Consider the following 18,015-nt stretch of genomic DNA (forward strand, 5'->3'; position numbering starts at 1 on the left):
AAAAGTAGAAATTAGCTCTGATCCGGCCCATACAGTTTACATGTTTGTCATTTTTCAACTCATCTCATTGTCTTTCATTTAGCGAATCCGTCCATTGTTGCATTTCCTTGAAGATGTGTTTGAATATTTGACTCACTCGTTGATATTTCGGTGTCGACTCACCAAACCATACTCAATTACAAAGTCTCATTGTTCATATTATATTATGTGTGTCTGAGAATGTGTGTGTTACTCAACAATTATTTGCGGAAATATATATCATATATATTTACGGTCTCTGTGTCACCGTGCACTTTTTGCCGATGGTAGTTTATAGCCTGTTAATGGGATCAATGACTGTACGTTTCTTTCTTTTTTTGTCGACAAGCAAAACACAAATAAATGTAAAACACAATTTAACCACAAAATCAGTGTCAAAAATCACTCACTATTGCAAGCTGATGCTTCGCAGCTGTTTTCGGGGGGTTTTAAAATTTATAAATAACTACAAAATCACACGAATTAATTCGGAAAGTTTCAAATTATGACACTGTTCGAGTTAAACAACACACAGAGTATACAGTCATGAATTATCGTTGGTTCGACTCATTATTTTCAGCTTCATTAGTATTATTGATCTCTATGGATAGCTGAGTGCCAAACTAGTTGATTATTATCAGAGTTGCGAATGCGCCCTCTCGCAGAAAGGCAGAGTTGAATAGGACTCTGCCGGTGAATTGCGCCGCATGACCTATTATTGAATATATACATAACTCCATATATACGATATTATATTATTACATATTAGCGATTTCACACGTCACATAATATATATATCTATTATTTACTTCCTGTCATCCAAAATCGGCCGCATGTCGGCCGGCCGGCTGGCCCCGTTGGGAATTTTGCTCACGTTGTGTCGCCGTCCCCGCAGAAAATGCACGTGTACAAGAAGACGCTGCAGGCGCTCATCTACCCGATCTCGAGCACCACGCCGCACAACTTTGTCCTGTGGACGGCCACCTCGCCCACCTACTGCTACGAGTGCGAGGGGCTCCTGTGGGGCATCGCCCGCCAAGGGGTCCGCTGCACCGAGTGCGGCGTCAAGTGCCACGAGAAGTGCAAGGACCTCCTCAACGCCGACTGCTTGCAGAGTGAGTCTTTCTTTTATTATGCCTCTTTTACTGCGCTTTTTACTAGAATAAATGGCAAACCACGGGAGGGCGCCAGGCGATCAGGCCCAATTATCTTTCAGGGTAGAAAAAGTTGGAAAATCGTGTGACGACGAGGCGCGGTCTTTTTATCTCCCAGTAAGCACCATTTATAACTCTTTGTTGTGCAATGTGAAAGGGGAACATTTACAAAAGAGCTTCCAAGAACAACAAAGAGCGATACAATCAGACAACTTTTTGCAACTTGAAACTTTCTCTCAACTTGAGCTGAACGTTTTCAGTTTCACTCTTCATACCAGCGTTGGAAACAAATAATATCAAACCATTAATTTCACTTTTGACAGTGCCAATCGTTCCCTGAGGGCTGACAAATCGAAATCGTGCCAAATAACGGTTGAAACGTGAAAACCTGGATTTGCTTGAACCCGCGTTCCTCCATAAAAGAAGGGAGCGGCTCTCTGATTGGCTCTTTGACACAGCGTCACGACGACACCAACTGTGGCGCTGCTGTCTCGATCTTAGATCAATCAGAGAGCCACTCTCCTCTCTCTGATTGGTCTTTGGCGTTTTAGTGGCTAGGTTCAAACAAAAAACCGCCAAAATAACGGTTTGGCACCGATTTTCTGCACGTCTCGTCGATTTTTAAATTAAAACCTCTGGAATCTCTTGGCAGCTGCAATATATCACATTTATTTTTTCAAAGGAAAACTAACAAACTCTTTGTTAAACAGGGACTGATTCAAATACCACTGAACCAGGTCAGCGAAATCAACGTTGATAAGCGCTAGAGTTTCTTTCTTATATCAAAGGCTCGACAAGCGAATTATTATTATATGCTAGTTGGGAGCAAAACACAGACATAACATAAATCAAAAGCAGCTTCTTTCGCATCACAGAGCTCTCATATTTCTCATTTGTACAGCAGTTGTCGCAATTTCATTACAGCCGAGTCAAATCCAGGCTTAGCTCATAAATTCTCATTCCACCGTAGTCACCGAAATTGGAACGGAAAAGAAAGTTCTCATCTCACATCCTGATATTAAATTTATGGTGACGCAATTTCATGAAAAAAATCTTGTGGTGCTGTAAAAAAGAGTGGCAGAAATAATAGGAATCGTGTGCTGCGGCAGTCTCTTTCTTTTTGCCAAGGCAGCGATATCCCACGAGACTCTATTGTGATTTATTGGTACCTCGCAGAAGTGCCTCTTGGTGCTTTCCGAATCGAATTTCGCGCAAAGGAAATAAATGATAGGACACCCAATTTCAAATTTCGCGCCTATAGGAGGATTTAAAAACTCAGAAGCCGCGATTCTTGTTGGAATCGGTTCAGATAATATTAATCTGAAAATCTGACCCTGAGATTGAACCAAACAATCGATCAACTTTTGTCTTCAACTTTTGATGCTAAGTATGCCTGGTATCGGTAAATATGGGCACATAACACTGGGTGGTACATAAACGCAGATGTGGCAGCACGGAGATTTCAACTCTGACATTTTCTTGGCTGCTGCGCTCCAAACTTCACTTACTGTTGTCGGGGATATTGATTTTGAATAATAATAGAAGTGCGGAGAGAGTGTAGGAGCGAGAGATATAATACGAACAGGCTCGGCTGCTGGCTGACTGGCTCGCTCGCTCCTGCCACTTATCGAGTCGATTTTCAGCATGAACCCCAATACATCTGCCAGGTACTTGATAAAATTCACATCTGCTTCCTTTGATGTCACGTCGGGGGGCCACTCATGCAGTCATAAAGTATTTTGTTTATCTATAGTTTGGACACGCGAGATCCAATTGATCGTTGCTGCTCTCTGGCGAAAAAATTGCCTTTCCACCTCATCAATCACATGTTGTGCGTAGGCGTCAGAACCTCCCCGTCAACTCTGACATTTTCGATTCGCTTTGATAATAATTTTGCAAAAGCGGACAACAAACGACGAACAAGCTGGAAATCTGAGCCTCGTAATGACATTGTTACAGGGGCGGCCGAAAAGAGTTCCAAGCACGGCGCCGAAGACAAAGCAAATTCCATCATCACGGCCATGAAGGAGCGCATGAAGCAGCGCGAAAGGGAAAAGCCTGAAATATTTGAGCTTATTAGGTAAGGTTTGAATTCTGCTTTCTCTGCCCCCATTTTTAAAATCATCATTGAAAAACACTGGGGATTTATTTCCATTTAACCCTCTCGTTTCAGATTTAAATTCTTTGTTTAATCTTGTCCAAGTAGTTGCTATTTCCATTTCGATAAGCGGTGGTTTGCATTTTAATGGGAGAAAAGGGAGTCGCACTCAAGACTTCCATTAGCCTGCTCCTTTTTTTCCACAAAGCATCGCGATATATAGAGAAGCTCGTCACTCTTTGATGTGTCTGGAAAGCCTTAAAATGCAAACCGCGCGCAAATATTGGGGAAGCGGAATGAATCTCCCTTTTTTTCTTTTCCCCCTCGTCGTCTCAAATAAATCGGTGCGGTTCAAAGTGGCCCCTCCACATCCACACGCGCGGTGCGTTGACTGCTAAGGCGGGAAGAGCCGTGATTGATAAGTAAACACACATCTCTTGATGGTTTTGCGAGCGCGAAAATTTGCCTCATTATATTCCCAGCGACACGCGTGCCTGGAAAACTTGATTCAGTCGCTGATCAATAATTCATGGCATTCATGCGGAACTCGTAAATATTCCGGAAGAATCTTGTTTTGAGTAACAAGTTGCCGCGCGCGCGGAGCCACAAATCACGCACCGCCTTTTCTAATTTCGGAACTCATAAACCGGGGCGTCTCCCGATTTATCGATCCGCCACCTTCCCTGCAGCCTTTTTCCTTTTTTTTATATTGGTTGGATATACGTGTTTAACGCTCTTTTGTCGAGCCAATCAACTCGTGAATCGCAAATGCCCGAAACTAACCCCACTTTTAGAGCCGTTTTCGGAGTCGAGGAAAAGAGCCACATCGGTCACATGAAAGCGGTGAAGCAGTCGGTTCTTGATGGCACGAGCAAGTGGTCGGCAAAGATTGCCATCACAGGTTTGTCCACTGCCCTGGCTGAAACAAGCCACTCTATATACTTCTCTATCTCTGTGTTACTTTTTTATGATCGTTATATTATGATACAAATCCTGACGAATCGTCGGCTTTGAACAGCCGCGCTGCTTTGATTCGCGTGTGAGTTGGCATTTTGACGCTTGTACATAAATACCCGAATCGATTGTGCAGGAAACGGAGCGAATTTTGCTGAAGAGAGCCGCAATTTCGCGGTTTCATCGGTTTATTGGAGTTCTCTTTCCCCCTTAAAGGAGAGACATTAAAAGGAAATATATCTGGCGCGCGCTCTGTTTTTCCCCTTCCGCTGAACTTTATAGCTCTCCGGCTTTTATGTCCTTTAGATAAATTCAATTTCTAAGCAAAGCTCCTATTCGAGTTTATCAATTGAGTTGTTAAAAAATTTACACTCTGCCATAAATCAGCCTGTAAGAAGTCCCGCCGTCTGGTATGCGCATTTGCCCTGTCTGCGCCTGATCTGAATTTAAAAATGTATGTATTTGCCTCAGACCCGACCGACCTCTCTCTCTCCGAGCAATTTTCTGCGGCAGAATTGCTCTTTCGCAAAATCCCCGAAACTCGTTCCTGCTGCCGTGCTGCGCGCGAAATCAGACCAAGAATGTTATCGAGAGCAATTTCGCACTCGTCTCGCAATAACCGTAAAAGCTGAAAATGCCAGCCTCTCGAGCGACTCTTCCTCTCTGTTTTCATCTGAATGTAAATGTGCTGGGCATGACGCATCTTAATGACGGACTACCCAAAGTTCGTGTTAATTATGCGTTTGGATGTGTTGCGATCGAACGAATCCCGCACCCGGTCGTGTGATTTCTCTCTTTCCCTCCAGTCCAGTCCAGCGAGTCCAGTAGAAGAGGCGCCGTCGTCGTCGTCGGGGGAGCTGCTGCTGCCGCCACCGCCGTCCTTGTTTGCGCCGCCGAAAAACAGCTTTCCCCCCCAGACACAAACAACATTACTATTTTGCCAGTGTTTTTGCCGCCTCTCTATCGTTTTGTGTTTTTTCATATTGATGTGGTGTGTTTTGTGTTTTTTGTTGCTCCACAGAACCACATTTTCAGTGGACCCAGATACTCATATAGATTCCCTAGAACAAGCCGAGGAAATCGTTTTAGAGGGGACTTCCAAGTGGTCTTGCAAGATCGCTATTACAGGTATCGGCAAAATCATTACACCAATCGGTCATGACATCAAAATCAATTTAGAAAATCATTTGAGCAGTCTTCTCTCATTTCATTCAGCCTCTCTGCCATACTAAGAATTATTCTCAATTTTGCACAAGTACCTGCAAAATATGTATTTGTGACCACTTTCCCTTCTGTGGTATGACCGCAGAAGCACAACCCCACTTTGTCTCAAAGAGCATGGGAATTCAGTGTCCCCTCAAATCTCTTCTAACTTCAATTTATTCTATCCAGTAATTTTTAATTCCAAATAATCTAGGGCATGAATTTTTGAAACCATTTTCCAGTATACATAAACACTTTTGTAGGGTATATCTGTCCTGTATTTTGGATCCTCTTAAAGTTAGCAGTAAAACGCATCCGAAACCTTCCCATTAACGTAGAGAAAGAACATTTACTCTGTAGATTTGGTCGCTTCTCAGAATTTATTGATGTAAAATTCGGCTGCACGTTTGCAAATAAAAAGACTATATAAAGAAAAAAATAATTCCGTACGTTGGACTTTCCCTTTTTATTTTGAATCTCATCCTTCTGTAGACTTGGAAAAAGTTTCCGCGGTGATAAATTGGCTATCTCTCGCGATCTTTATTTCCCTGGACCCCAACAGATCACGACTGGACACAAGCACACTTTTACACACACGCCTTTCAGCTTTCTTTGGAGATTCTCTCAGTGGGCAGAGTTACTTCTCAACATTTTCCTGTCCAACCAGCACAAAAGCGACCATTTTCACTCCACACACCTGTCACGGGGAAAATCCTCGCTTTTGCGGCAGATTTTCCCAACAGCGGGCTCGAGTAGCAAGCAGATTCAAGTAGATAATTATGGGAAACCATATATATAACAAATTAATTCTAAAATTCAATGTATATTCGTAAAATGTTTGTTGTTTAGCTTGCCCAAAGCGTTCTAACTCATTTAACTGTATAGCTATTTTTTGCCTGCTCACTTTGCATTATTTGAATCGTAGCTTTTATCTTGGTGTTCATGTATGTATGAGAGAGAGTGTGTGTGTGTGCGCCGTTTCTAAACAAAGTTTGGCTGTTGCCGCTCGAGTGGAGGAACGGAGCAAATTGGGTGGATGTGAGAAGCGTTTTGCATGTCGAGTACGTGTTAGTGTGGCATGTTTAACACATACGCGCGACGAGCACAATTGTCGCTCTCATAAATTCGAGGCTATCTGGTGGTGCAACCAAAAAAAACAAACAGTTTTTGGCTTGCACCGACCAGTTTGCCTGCCTTCTCATAAAACTTTCGAGTGGACCCTGAAGCACGCTGTCGCTAATCGTGCGTCCCTTTTGCAGTAATTTGCGCACAAGGCCTGATTGCGAAGGACAAGAGCGGCACCTCAGACCCTTACGTCACAGTACAAGTAGGCAAGGTTAAGAAAAGAACACGCACAATGCCGCAAGAACTGAATCCGGTGTGGAGCGAGAAGTTCTATTTGTAAGTATGCGCTTTAAAGGACGAAATCAGCGGCCATGACACTTATGACGTCACAAAATGGTCGGCTGCCCTCTTTGTCCACTGTTTGACGCCTAACACGAAGTCTGATTTCAAAAATTCCAACGGTACTTGAGCTTTCAGAATTTTTAACTTGATAATATCGAACTTAATTTTTTCTTTAGCCAAGGGGTTCTTTAGCCAAGGGGTTGCAAAAATCCCACATTTATTTTTAAAAAAATACAGAGCAGTGGTAAAAATCTTTCTTTTTTCAATTTTTACCAGTTTCTTGCAGTTTGCTCCTCAGTTTACAATTATTTGCTCATGACCTCGTCTTGAAAAATTGTCAGAGAGAAATTTTTGGAGAAATTGAGGCAATTTAAAAGAAAAAATCTGCACAGTAGCGTAAATTTTGACCACTCCGATCGCAAATTTTAGATTTTCACACGGGAAAAATGGAAAAATTCATTTCTTGCGCAAGTAATTGGTGAAAAAACCGGTCGGTAAAAGCAAATGCAACCCTGTCTTTAACGCTGTGTCTAATTGCAGCGAGTGCCACAACTCGTCGGACCGCATCAAGGTGCGCGTTTGGGACGAGGACAACGACCTCAAGTCCAAGCTGCGCCAAAAACTGACCAGGGAGTCGGACGACTTTCTCGGGCAGACCATAATCGAGGTGCGCACGCTGTCCGGCGAGATGGACGTGTGGTACAACTTGGAAAAGCGGACGGACAAGTCGGCCGTCTCGGGCGCAATCAGACTGCACATCAGCGTCGAAATCAAGGGAGAGGAAAAGGTAAGTCAAGCTAATCCAACCAAATTCACACATATTTCCCATTTTTTTACGGGATTTGCCAATTATGGAAGTTCAATTTTGAAAAAAATGTGTGCTTTTAATTTCTCTTGCTGATCTAATTAAAACCGAATTTGATGTTCTGGGTCAGGGTCTGTTAATTTTAGTTTCTAAAATAAGCTAAGGATTTCGGAATTTTTGAAATGTACGCCTAAAAGTTGTTGTCCTATGACATGTGTGAAAACTTCAGTAATTTAATTTTCTTTTTTTATTAATTCCACTCATAAATTTGTGAAAAACTTTTTTTTAATTCTTTGCACCTCCAAATCTCGGGTTCTATTTTAACATTTACATTTCTGTCTTCCCCGCACAACATTTTTTACAATTAGACTTGACAAGCTCATTATTGTCGCAGGTGGCGCCATATCACGTCCAGTACACGTGTCTTCACGAAAACCTGTTCCACTCTTTGTGCGAGAGCAACGGGGGCGTTGTGAATCTACCTCAAGTGAAGGGTGACGACGCCTGGAAGGTGTACTTTGACGAAGCTGCTCAGGACATTGTAGACGAATTCGCCATGCGTTACGGCATAGAGTCCATTTATCAAGCCATGACGTGAGTTCATTTTCGCACACATACACACACTCCATAAGTTGTCTGCCGCTACAGCGACGAGTAATATCGCAAAAACTTTGCTGCTCAGCCTTTTGCTGAAAAAAGCGCCTAGTTTATGTCCTCTGCATTTATGACGATACGCGAAAAAAGATTCATAATAACTCATGTTGTATCTACAAGGCAAGAAATAATGACGATACATTGAAAATAGTTATAACGTATAAGGTTTTTCAGGTGAATTAAAAAATATATAGTGCAGATTTTGGGGGCATCGGCGGCGGTGGGGGCTGCAAAGGGGTCTAAAATACGTTGATATTTACTGCAAGTCTGATAAACTATTGTTTTTTACTGTACGCCAGCAGCCGAGTTATTTATTTTTGAAGTCCAAAAAACACAATTTGTGACATTTCAAATTTTGTTTTCGGGGCCCAGGTGGGATCCTATGGGCCGGACGGGGCCTATTCCGGAATCAATCGATGTCCCTGGGTGGGGAATGTTCACACGTGTGCGATTTTCCAAAATTGTATCATTTTTCGAATTTTCCTGATCTTTTTTCAGCTGATTTTTTGAAGAAGTCGAAAAAATCTCTGTTAGTTGGATTTTCCCGGACATTGCTCAGTTGGATTCGGTAGCTTGTGATCCCTTTTGAATAGTCATGAGTTTTCAAAAGGGTTTGAAATCAACCCTCATCCCCCAGGGAGTGTTTTTGGTTGATTATTAAATTACGCTGAATTTGGCAATTTTCCGCCCTAAATTTCAAGCCAATTTTAAATTTTAATCTACTCATCTTTGTTGAATTTTGTCTCGACTAATTTACAATTTCAGGCACTTCCACTGCCTGTCGACCAAGTACCTGTGCCCAGGTGTCCCGGCTGTGATGAGCACCCTGCTCGCCAACATAAACGCCTACTACGCACACACGACGGCGTCGAGCGCCGTGTCTGCCAGCGACCGTTTCGCCGCCTCCAACTTCGGCAAGGAGAAGTTCGTCAAACTGCTGGACCAGCTGCACAACTCGCTGCGCATTGACCTCTCCATGTACAGAAACAATTTCCCCGCCTCCAGCAAGGAGAAACTGATGGATTTGAAATCCACGGTTGACCTGCTGACTTCCATTACTTTCTTCAGAATGAAGGCACGGCTCCCTTTCATTATTCCAGCGCGTCTCTTTCATTAATAGAGCTCGTTTGATGCAGGTTCAAGAGTTATCCAGTCCTCCGAGAGCGAGTATTGTGGTGAAAGATTGTGTGAAAGCATGCCTCCGTTCCACTTACCAGTTCCTCTTTGAGAACTGTTACGAGCTTTACAATAGAGAATTCCAAGTGAGTACACCCTCCAAGCTTGTTGAAATTTAAAAGCGCCACTCCAATTTCATATTTGACTCTGCTGATCGATTCCTAAGACTCGAATTTAGCGCGTATTCCATGACAGGAAACCGAAACCAGAAGCCGGTACGTTTTTCACACGTAACCGGAACAGGACCGGACAGGTTCTTCTCCGAGTAGCTGAATTAAAATCTTGAAACAACCGGAATAATTTTTTTCTGGAACTGGATCTGACAGGATGGGAAAATATGTTCTCTTCAGTCGTATTAATTAAGCGTGCTTTCACGTTCAATCGAATGTCTTGCAAAATTAAACCTAAATCGACCCTCAGAGGAATCGTTTGGCTGTGCCAAAAATTAAATCCCAGTTTTAGCGAGTGTCACTTAAATATCATTATTTAACGCGGCGTATCTCGTGTCTCTTAGGTTGATCCAAATGAAATCAAAAAAGACTCGGAAGACAATGGGCCAAGATTGGACAGTCTCGACTTTTGGCACAAATTAACTGCACTCATAGTATCTGTGATCGAGGAAGACAGAAATAGCTACGCGCCTGTGCTGAATCAGTTCCCTCAAGAGCTCAACATCGGACAGGTACGAGTCTCGAGGGAATATCCAGCATTCTTCTTTATTCCGGTTTCAGCTTTCTGCTGCTACGATGTGGAGTTTATTCGCTATGGACATGAAATACGCGTTAGAGGAGCATGAGCAGCATAGATTATGCAAATCTTCAGCGTACATGAATTTACACTTCAAAGTGAAATGGCTGTACACCAACTATGTCAAGGATGTGCCGCCGTACAAAGGAGCAGTGCCTGAATATCCAGCGTGAGTAGACAAATATTCAAATGTGCTTTTCAACTCGGTAACAATACTTCAGAAAAATCACCAAGGCGCATTATGCAACCGGCTGTGCAAGTTCGTTTAACAGGTTGCGTACCTTTTCTTTTTGCAGGTGGTTCGAGCCGTTTGTCATGCAGTGGCTCAATGAAAACGATGACGTTTCTCTTGAATACCTGCACGGCGCCTACAAGAGAGATCTCAAAGACGGCGTAAGTTGGATATTTTTAATATTTATTCCAGCCTCTCGTCTTTTTAATGCTAATTCTGATCAAAAATCTTCGCAAATTCGGGACGCTCATGAATTTTGATATATTATAATGTTTAATTCCTTCAAATACTTTCCCTTCCTCATTTTTTTCGTCAAAATAAATATTTTTGCTGATTTTACGGGACATTTTCAAGGTCAAAGGTCACCAAGGCTTTTTTCTTATATTTCCGGGGTTTTTTTGGGATGTTCAAATTTTTAAAAATACGGAACAACCCTCAGAAGTGGTCTCAGAGTAGGCGTGAACTTGTGTGAAAAATTCAAGGTGGTTTTTGGTTCATTTTCAAGAAATTAAATTTTGAATCTTGAACATATTTGCAAATTTTGTGAGCGCCAAATCTCGGGTTTTAAGCGTCAGAAATGCAAAAACTGCACACCGTTCGTCTTGGCTTGACAGCCCCCTGGCGAGCTGAATAGTTTTTGGGGTGCTCACCCTTAACCACTATTCATCCCCCTAGTCGAAAAGTGAATATTTTATTTTGACGCGATTTTATGTTCTTTTGAGATTGAAAATTTAAATATTCACTTTTTGACTCGTAGGATAAAATAGAGGGTTGGGGTGAGCACCCAAAAAACCATTCAGCTCACTCGGGGAAGTTAATACGAGTTGAACGGTGGGCAGTTTTTGCATTCCTGATCCTTTGACCCCGAGATTTGGCGCTCATAACATTTAAAAAATTAAAAAATTTTAGGTTTTTCGGGATTGAAAATTAAATTTCTCGATAATGAAGCTGAAAAACACTTTGAAATTTTCACAAAAATTCAAACCTACCCTTTAAACCACTTTTCAGCAGCTTTTGTAAATGTTAAAAATAAAACACCCGGAAAATTTTAATAATGACCTTTGACTTTAACCGTTGACCTCAAATTTGGTGTTTATTAAATCAGGCTTGACGAGAGGAGTTCAATGCATACTTTAACCAACTCAAAATGAATTATTACATCCTCAAAATCGCCTAAAACTAAAATTTTTCAAACAATCCTCTGCAACCCGTGAATTTTGGCCTTTTTTAATTTTAATTTTGCTTTTAACCTCACTCAGATTGAATGCAAAACAGTAATTGCCTTTTTTGGTAACAGTTCCAGCGCAGCAGCGAGCACTCGTTGTTCTCGTGCTCGGTGGTTGATGTGTTCACGCAGCTGACGCAGTGCTTCGACGTCGTGTCCAAGCTCGAGTGTCCCGACCCGGAGATCTGGAAGCGGTACATGAAACGGTTCGCCAAGACAATCGTCAAGGTGCTGGTGGCGTACGCCGAGATCGTCAAGGCCGACTTCCCGAACCACGTGCAGGACGAACGCGTGGCGTGCATCTTGATGAACAACATCCAGCAGCTGCGCGTGCAGCTCGAGAAGATGTTCGAGTCGATGGGCGGCGAGAAGCTGGAGCAGGACGCAGCCAACATCCTCAACGACCTGCAGAACACGCTCAACTCGGCGCTCGACGACCTGGCCATGCTGTTCGCCGTCAGCTTGGAGAACAGGATCACCGTCAGTGTGAGGGAGCTCGGCGACCTGCTGCTCTCGGTCAAGGGCGGCGGACAGGTGCAGCCTTCGCAGCGCAACGCTGTCGCAGCTGAAGCGGACGAGGTCCTCAGACCACTCATGGACTTGCTCGACGGTCAGTTTTTATTTTTCATTAATTTCCAACCCCAAAATAAATTTTTCTTTTAACTCATAATCAGATTTAGGAACGAGTTTTAAAATTATAAAAAATACAATATTAGTTGGAGGACTCGAATTAATAATAAGAGAATTTGAGAAAAATTACCGATAAAATATTTTTATTGTACAGGAAAAAGCAGGAATTCTGGTCTTTTTAATTTAAAAGTTTTGCTCCGCAGAAATTATTTACATTGTAATATTTGTAAGCAGTCACGAAAGCCTGTTTCTTTTATTTATCTTGCTTGAAGTTTCGCCATCCCTCGCGTACCTCTGCGCTCTTTTAGTTTTCTCCAGACTCGGTGGCAAAAAAGCGCCGTCTCGAAACTTTTGTCTTGAACTTTCTTGCTTTATTTTATTTCTTTGCGTATGCAACAAAATTTAATTTTTTTCTCTCTTTCTTTCTTTGAAACAGGCTCGCTGTCCTTGTACGCACAGTCGTGTGAAAAGACTGTTCTGAAGCGGTTGCTGAAGGAGCTTTGGAAGATTGTGATGCGAATTCTGGAGAAGACGGTTGTGCTCCCACCAATGACTGACAAGAGCGTAAGTATTAGCATTATTTAATCACTGACTCTAACTGCGTGTGGCTTATACTAACCCTCCGCTTATCGCAGATGATGCTTAAAAACCTGAAGGACAATGCGAAGAATTTGGCAGCTAATGCAAAAATCGAAGACATGTCCAGATTATTTAAGAACCACATGGCCGGCAAACAAGACGTGAAAAACGCGCTTAGCGGCGTAATTGTATGAAATATTAAAGCTTAATTAGCGCGTGCAAACGCTTCAACGACGCACTGACATTTTTATTTCACAGGAGGTGGAAAAGAACTTGTCGCCGAAGCAGTGCGCAGTGTTGGAAGCAGCGCTGGACACGATAAAACAGTACTTCCACGCCGGTGGAAACGGGCTCAAGAAGAATTTCCTGGAGAAGAGCGCAGAGCTGCAGTCGCTGAGATATGCTTTGTCCTTGTACACGCAGACAACGGACGCCCTTATTAAGACTTTTGTCCAAACGCAGACCAATCAAGGTAAAACATTCACTAAATGTCTCGCATTAATTCACTTTTTAAATCGACTCTAAATCAAAGTGCCGTAAACACACTTGTGTTTCCATGTTGTGTGTTTAAAAAACTTCTAAATTATCAGCAAGGTACTCTCATATGTTGTCTGTTATGAATATTGTGTTTTCTTTCAATTGGTGTCGAAAACAGAATGCTTCGTGTCTCACGCAAATTACCTTCTCTTTCTCACTACACTTTCCTTGGGTGTTATATTTCTTTTCAAAAGGGGCCCAAGCCGGAAATATTAATAGCTCCAAGAAATAAAACCCGATAATAATTCAGGCTTGGGCCCCAGCTGACTGCGAAGTTGGGCAATTTTGCATGACATCGCAGACTGGCTCGTCGTTATATATTTATTTTTCTACTTTCTACTCTTGAATCCTCGCTCTAACTACCTGACAAATGCTAAAACACTTTCTGTCTGTTGCTCTTCCAAAGTTTCATTGAACCAGAAAAAGAATTTGAAACAACGCTCAGTCTCTGTTGACCGAGAGGCAGCAGAGGACGGCAATCTTGAGGAACCCCTCAAGTCAAGGAGGCCTAAAGAAAACGTCGAAGGTAAAATGCCTGCTGGCATTCTAGAGCAGACTGAGCTTTAGTCCATTTGACAGTTAAAATAGATATATCGTCCGTCTCGCCACAATGTCTTAAATATCACGCTTGACCACAAATAATTATTATAAATTCTGTATTTTTACCGCAATTGACAGCCTAATTTTACAATCCAAGCATGAATTTTTGGACAAAAATTCAGCAGCACCTCAATATATTGGCACTAAATTTCAATAGGTCACCTCTTTTTCAATTTGTATACTATCTCATTTTTGACAGTGTTAATCGAGGCAACTGAAAATAAACGTAGGATTGAAACTTGCAATGAGTTCCACAAGAACCAATCAGAGAAGGTTCTTGAGGAACTTTTGGCTTGATTCACACAAAAAAAAACGCTTAAAGTAGAGTCCTTAAATTCAGAGTCGCGCGGACTAGCTAACCGACGCGCGTTCGTTCTACCCAGATCCACGTCCCTATCTTTTCCTATGCTAAAAATCAATTTCGTTAGCGACTCTGTGTCAAAATTACTGAAGTCAATCCGCGTTTCAATTGGTGTCAAATGAAAGCGCACGAGTTGAGATCTACAACATAAGTCGAAACCATGTCCGCGGGAAGTAAAACAACCAAGAAATAAGCGTTCGAAAAGTACCCCTTTTTTGAGAAGAAAGCGACAGCTTTGGGCAGGCGACAGTAGAGACATCTGCCCATACTCAGCAATAATAGCGAAGCTCACGCAGTTCCAGCAGTCACGTGACTCAAATCCGTCATTTTATTGGCCAAGAGCAGAGACGCACTGCTTGGAGGGAGTGGAAGGGAGAAGCAAAAGAGATGCGCGACTGCTCTTGGCCAATGAGATTTGAGTCACGTGACTACTGGAACTACCTGTGCTTCACTGTTCTTGCTGGGTGTGAGCAGATGTCTCTACTGTCGCCTACTCCAGCTGTAGATTTCTTCCCAGACAAAAAGGGGCACTTTTCGAACGCGAATTTCTCGGTTGTTCTATTTCCCTCGGTCCATGGTTTCAACTTATGTTGTAGATCAACTCATACACTTTTGTTTGACACCAATGGAGGCGCGGATGGTTTCCGTAATTTCGACTCTGAGCCGCTAACGAAAACTCTTTTAACATGGTTAAAGATAGGGACGCGACTCTGACTCCTGATTCGATTGTCACTGTCAAAAATCAACTTCCATATATAGTGGTTCTTCAGTCAACCCTCAGTCACAAAATACGAAAATAATCAATGTATTTTGCTAGTTTCAAGATATTATACATCTCATCGACTATATTTACACATGAAACACTTCCTTTCCTGACAAACCACGTCATTTTTAAAAATTCTTCTCACGGTTGAACCAAACACTCCCCTTCTTTTCCTGTATGCTGCTTTCGAACTCGTTCTCTATTACTGAATAAATCTCTAGTTTGCTGTGCGCATGCTGTTCGCCGTTTGTATTGCACGAGAGAGCAAAAAATAATTTCTTTCAAGCGCAAAATTATTCAAAGATGGGAATTTTTCAGACATCCCAGATGAGGGCAGTGTAGGCGAGGTGTCCGTCCAAGTCGATCTTTTTAAACACCCTGGCACTGGAGAACACAAGGTCACAGTCAAAGGTTTGTCACAGATCGTCCCTTTAAGATTCGATAAAACCTTGAATTAATTCCGTAGTTGTTGCCGCGAATGACCTCAAGTGGGTGATTCAGTCAGGAATGTTCCGACCGTTTGTCGAAACGAACCTGATTGGACCTCACCTGGCCGACAAGAAGAGGAAGCAGGCGACCAAATCAAAATCCAACAGCTGGTCTCCGAAATTCAACGAATCGTTCCACTTGTAAATATATTTTCTAAATTTTAACGAGGCTTTTGTAATTAAATTTATGAAATTTTCCAGCATGATCGGCAACGAGGAGCAGCTTGATTACTTTGAGCTTCACATTTGTATTAAAGACTACTGCTTTGCCAGAGACGACCGACTGGTTGGTGTAGCCGTCTTGCAACTGAAGGACATTGTGGAGCAGGTAAATAATTCCAAATCGCCCATTTCGGACAAAGTACTTTTGGCTGTGGGGAAGAAATTAATGTCAACTTTTTTGAACTCCGTTAGTTTCCAGAATCTCTTCTTTTTTGCAGCTGAGCTAAAGATCGGACCCCTTTCTAAAATAGGCAAAGTTTGATTTTAAAAAACATATATATATATATTTCATAATTTCAATCATTTCCTAATTGCATACCAATTTTAAGTTTTTTTTAAAGTAATCCTCCTTTTACCGCTTTTGAAATGGGAGACGAAATTAAATCGCAACTGTTCTGACGGATGTGCTCTCGGATCCACAGCTGCTGAGCCAAAAGGCTCCCTTATTAAAATAGAATATATTTAAGAGAAATTTCGAAAGGAGAGAATAAACCAAAAAACAATTGACTTAACGCACCGTCTAAATTCCAGGGCTCGTGCGCCTGTTGGCTGTCACTGGGGAAGCGCATCCAGATGGACGAGACCGGCTGGACCATCTTGCGGATTCTGTCGCAACGCAGCAACGACGAGGTGGCGAAGGAGTTCGTCAAACTCAAGTCGGACATTCGCCAGGAAGAGCCGATCGTGAACGCGCCTTAAAGTAGCTCAAACCAAAGTCTTCGAGGCCACCGAATCTGTTGTGTGGGGGTCGAGTAAATAGCCACTAATGAAAACCGCACTGCGTCAAAAAGCCGCATTGCCGAGACAAAGATTGAAAATTTCCAACAAGAACTGCCGTAATAACAACTCTCCTCTGTTTTGTTCCGTGGAGACGTTTCAGTGTAAGAATTGGTACACAAGCCTGCGATTTGATTTGCAATACAGACACTTTTTGTTAAAACCACACATCCCATAATTGACAGGGTTTGCGAAAATGCTATATATGTGTTGAATTTCTACATTTTACGGAGACGATCTGATTTAAAAAAAGATAAAAACAGGTAAATGGAACCAATTTAATTAAGTGTCCATTTAATGGGACTCTCGTGTCGGAATAAACGTCAAAAATCAAAATTCATACAATGAAAACTCAATATGAATGGATAAATGAACAAACAAATAAATAGTCTAATTTTAATGTCACAGTACACAATATGATGCCCCAACTGACGGCGTCCAATTTTTATATTCGGAAACAGTTAAGCTGCAATATACGAACAAAAATGAATATTTACTCACTTAGAAGTATATACCTATGCATTAAAATCAAGTATTATTATATAAGCATGAAAAGCGGTCGGTATATATATAAAACAAACAAAAAAATCTATACACTTAACGTGAGATATGAGAAGATTACATTTCATAATGCCTTCCTAAAGCGTTGTGTTCCAGCCATCACTTGTAATATGAACTAGGCAATGGTGTAACTGTGTAAATTATAATACAAAAACAAAAAGAGACGTTATTGTAATTACAGAATATATATAGCCCCCGCCCTGTGACGAAAATTGTTAAATATTGTGCATAACGACCCTTGCTAGACGCATCTATTATCGACTAAATACACACACACACACACTCACTCACTCACCACCATCAATTTTTCTATAAAACACAAGCGGGTGAATAGGTTCACTCTCATAATACATATTACACACACACACGAATCGCCTCTCACGTTATGTAAATTAACTCGCGCCACTTACGGCTAATCAATCCTCTCTTTCAACTAAAAGCGAGAGCTCCTCCTTTTCTAGCCCAGAGTTGCTACACTTAAATGGAAATCACTACTTACTCTCTCTCTTTCTCTCTCTCTCTCTATCTCTATCACACTTTTCATTCTGAGAACTAAATTTTTTCCTAGCGTAGACCTCACCTTTGCGTTTGATACATACGAGAGACAAGAGAGAGGACGCAGAAGCAGAAGTGTTACATTTTCACTGTGATAAAAAGATATCGGCCTGATGATAGATTATAAATATAATATTAAAGTATCAATCAAATCATTAATATTGAATGTGTACTGTTGATTGCTACGCATTAACAACTTTTTTGTTATACGGCGCTTCTAACTCTTTTCACGGTCTTGCGGAAAAATTAGAAAATACACGCACTACACT

The 18,015-nt window shown here is 41.8% G+C and overlaps 1 protein-coding gene across 2 annotated transcripts in view; it reads left to right on the plus strand.

The window, feature by feature from the left end:
- LOC135946272 (uncharacterized) overlaps positions 1-16,791 on the plus strand; it is a 52,806-nt gene extending 36,015 nt beyond the window's left edge. Inside the window, exons 9-29 of one of the 2 annotated variants that reach the window (XM_065494421.1) lie at positions 914-1,133; positions 1,883-1,909; positions 3,132-3,252; positions 4,065-4,171; positions 6,687-6,828; positions 7,375-7,621; positions 8,034-8,233; positions 9,059-9,368; positions 9,430-9,555; positions 9,984-10,151; positions 10,201-10,385; positions 10,513-10,609; positions 11,746-12,283; positions 12,740-12,867; positions 12,939-13,070; positions 13,141-13,354; positions 13,826-13,945; positions 15,462-15,554; positions 15,610-15,772; positions 15,833-15,959; positions 16,385-16,791. In XM_065494421.1, the coding sequence (XP_065350493.1) occupies positions 914-1,133; positions 1,883-1,909; positions 3,132-3,252; positions 4,065-4,171; positions 6,687-6,828; positions 7,375-7,621; positions 8,034-8,233; positions 9,059-9,368; positions 9,430-9,555; positions 9,984-10,151; positions 10,201-10,385; positions 10,513-10,609; positions 11,746-12,283; positions 12,740-12,867; positions 12,939-13,070; positions 13,141-13,354; positions 13,826-13,945; positions 15,462-15,554; positions 15,610-15,772; positions 15,833-15,959; positions 16,385-16,552 (3,633 nt within the window). In that variant the 3' untranslated portion in view covers positions 16,553-16,791. Of the gene's footprint in view, positions 1-913; positions 1,134-1,882; positions 1,910-3,131; positions 3,253-4,064; positions 4,172-5,245; positions 5,353-6,686; positions 6,829-7,374; positions 7,622-8,033; positions 8,234-9,058; positions 9,369-9,429; positions 9,556-9,983; positions 10,152-10,200; positions 10,386-10,512; positions 10,610-11,745; positions 12,284-12,739; positions 12,868-12,938; positions 13,071-13,140; positions 13,355-13,825; positions 13,946-15,461; positions 15,555-15,609; positions 15,773-15,832; positions 15,960-16,384 lie in introns of both variants that reach the window. The other variant, XM_065494420.1, reaches the window with a different exon arrangement.
- Positions 16,792-18,015: the final 1,224 nt, after the last annotated feature.

Source organism: Cloeon dipterum, chromosome X (genome assembly GCF_949628265.1).
Source record: "Cloeon dipterum chromosome X, ieCloDipt1.1, whole genome shotgun sequence".
Taxonomy (NCBI): Eukaryota; Metazoa; Arthropoda; class Insecta; order Ephemeroptera; family Baetidae; genus Cloeon; species Cloeon dipterum.